Source organism: Gymnoscopelus microlampas (genome assembly GCF_963454915.1).
Source record: "Gymnoscopelus microlampas genome assembly, chromosome: 16".
Classification (NCBI taxonomy): domain Eukaryota; kingdom Metazoa; phylum Chordata; class Actinopteri; order Myctophiformes; family Myctophidae; genus Gymnoscopelus; species Gymnoscopelus microlampas.
This window is the reverse complement of record NC_139953.1, coordinates 23604290-23606789: the sequence shown is the minus strand read 5'-3', so window position 1 is coordinate 23606789 and position 2500 is coordinate 23604290. Positions and strand designations below refer to the sequence as shown.

The 2500-nt window shown below is 51.4% G+C and overlaps 1 protein-coding gene across 2 annotated transcripts in view; it reads left to right on the top strand.

The window, feature by feature from the left end:
• mycn (MYCN proto-oncogene, bHLH transcription factor) overlaps nt 1–2500 on the top strand; it is a 6622-nt gene that overhangs the window by 3946 nt on the left and 176 nt on the right. The window contains exon 3 of one of the 2 annotated variants that reach the window (XM_084083338.1): nt 142–2500. This exon is cut by the window's right edge and continues 176 nt beyond it. In XM_084083338.1, coding sequence (XP_083939464.1) covers nt 142–953 — 812 coding nt within the window. In that variant the 3' untranslated portion in view covers nt 954–2500. Of the gene's footprint in view, nt 1–138 lie in introns of both variants that reach the window. The other variant, XM_084083337.1, reaches the window with a different exon arrangement.

Here is a 2500-nt window from a genome sequence, read left to right as displayed (position 1 = left end):
TCTCTCTCTCTCTCTCTCTCTCTCTCTTTTGATCTCGATGCACATGTCACCTGCTGTGACACATAGATGACATAGCAGGAATAGTTGGTGTGTCTGAGCGATTGAGTCACTCACCTTCTTCATGTTTGTCTTTCCCAGAAGAAGAAGACGACGATGATGATGATGAGGATGACGATGAGGACGATGACGAAGATGAAGAAGCAGAGGACGAGGAGGAGGATGAGGAGGACGAGGAGGAGGACGAGGAGGAGATTGACGTGGTCACCGTAGAGAAGAGGCGCTCCACGGTGGGCAAGGCGTCGCCCATGGCAACAGGCACCGTCACCATCTCCGTGCGGCCCAAGTCCGGCGCGACTTCATCCGGGGTCGCGACCTCGGCACCCGCTAGCGTGAGCCGCTTCGTCAGCCGGGCGCCTCAGGAGCTGATCCTGAAGAGGAGTTCGGTGCACCAGCAGCAGCACAACTACGCCGCCCCCTCCCCGTACGCCTCGGACGACGACCCCGCCCCGCCCTCCAAGAAGCAGAAGACCGCCACCGCCGACGGCCTCCCGCGACCCCTCGCCTCCCGGACCAACTCGTCCTCGTCCTCGCTGTCATCGTCCTCCTCCTCCTGCGGGGCCATCGCCGCGGGGGGGCGCTCCAAGCGCAGCGCCAGCGGCGACTGCAGCCCGCGCGGCGGCTCCGACTCGGAGGACAGCGAGCGCCGGCGCAACCACAACATCCTGGAGCGCCAGCGGCGCAACGACCTGCGCTCCAGCTTCCTGACGCTGCGCGACCACGTGCCCGAGCTGGCGCGCAACGACAAGGCGGCCAAGGTGCTGATCCTGAAGAAGGCCGCCGAGTACGTCTCCTCGCTGGAGACGGAGGAGACCCGGCTGCGGCAGGAGAGGGACCGGCTCCAGGCCCGCAGGCAGCAGTTGATGCGCCGACTGGACCAGGCGAGGACTCGCTAACGCCTAACTTTAGTGCTCTAAAGGACGGACAGAACCGCTTCCAAAACGCAGAAACACTCACATGTAAACCCCCCCGACCGCCCCAACACCACCACCACCACCTCCAACACCACCCCCCACCTAACCCCTGTCTGTTCGCTCCATATTGGAACACCTCTGATTGACAACCATTAGATACATCCGCATGTAGGCCTGCCTAACTATATACACACAAGCACGCACACACACACACACACACACACACACACACACACACACACACACACACACACACACACACACACACACACACACACACACACACACACACACACACACACACACACACACACACACACACACACACACACAACACACGTCTTCACACACAAGAGACGGTCTCAAACGCGGATGGTGGAGGTGGAGGGGGGGGTCTGAAGGGGGATACTCGGACTTTCACTGCCGCCACTTTTTTTGCACATTTGTTGACGTTAAGAATGTTTAGGGTTCCAATCCAGTTAAAAACAAAACAAACAAAAAACAAAACTAAAGCGAAAGAAAGAAATGAGACGGAAGGCAAAAAAAAAAGATGGGAGTGAGGACACGCCTCTCTTTGTCTCTCTCTCTTCCCTCCCTCTGGCGTTGGTATGATTTCTATTTGTACCTTGTGTTGTTTTTTTTGTACTCACTGTGACACCAGCCTGAAATACCAGGTGACTCCCAATGCGAGGGGAGGGGGGGGGGGGGTGTTTGAGGGCACTTTGTTTGGAGAGTTCAAAGGTCAGAGTTCACTTATAGAAGATTATTTTTTTTGCCTTTGCCACTGCATAACCCAAACCCCTCCCCAAGACACTATGATGATGACTGAGACGCAATGGGTCACGCAAAAATGATGCCACTACAAGTTGTCTTTCTCTCTCTCTCTCACACTGGTGCTCAAACCAAGTCAATGGATGTATAACTGTGCACCTTGCTAGCCGACACTTTTGTATATAACAATACTGTACAGACAGAAATACACTCAGATCTGCCTTGTTTTGTAATACATTTTTGTCTTTGGGTTTTTTATACATGTCAGGAAAGCTGCCAATACCTAGACTGGAAGTTTATATACCTTTAAAAGTACTGTAAAGAGGCCTCAATTTTTGAGGGTCATGAGACTTTGTAATATAATGATATATTGTTTTGTTTTTTTTCCATTCTCCTTATTCTTTGTATTGTACCATATTACTAATTCTACACATCTTTATGCTTTTAGTGTGAACCTGATACATACTAAATTTGATACTTATATTTTCGTATGAAAATGAGTTCTCAGTAGATATATCACTTTATCTTGTCATTTTCTTTCCCTTCTCAATCTCAGATAATGCTTTTGTACAGAAAATGTGTTATATCTTCATGTACCTGCCCCCATTCCCTCTTGCTCTTAAAAGCTTGATATATTTTGTTGCTCGCTGTGTCACACATTGGAAATAGCAGTTCCACAAGCTCACGTCACGCTGCAGCGCGTTGTGAGCTCATACTGTAGATCGGCTATTTTCTGCATGTGACACCGGCGCACAACT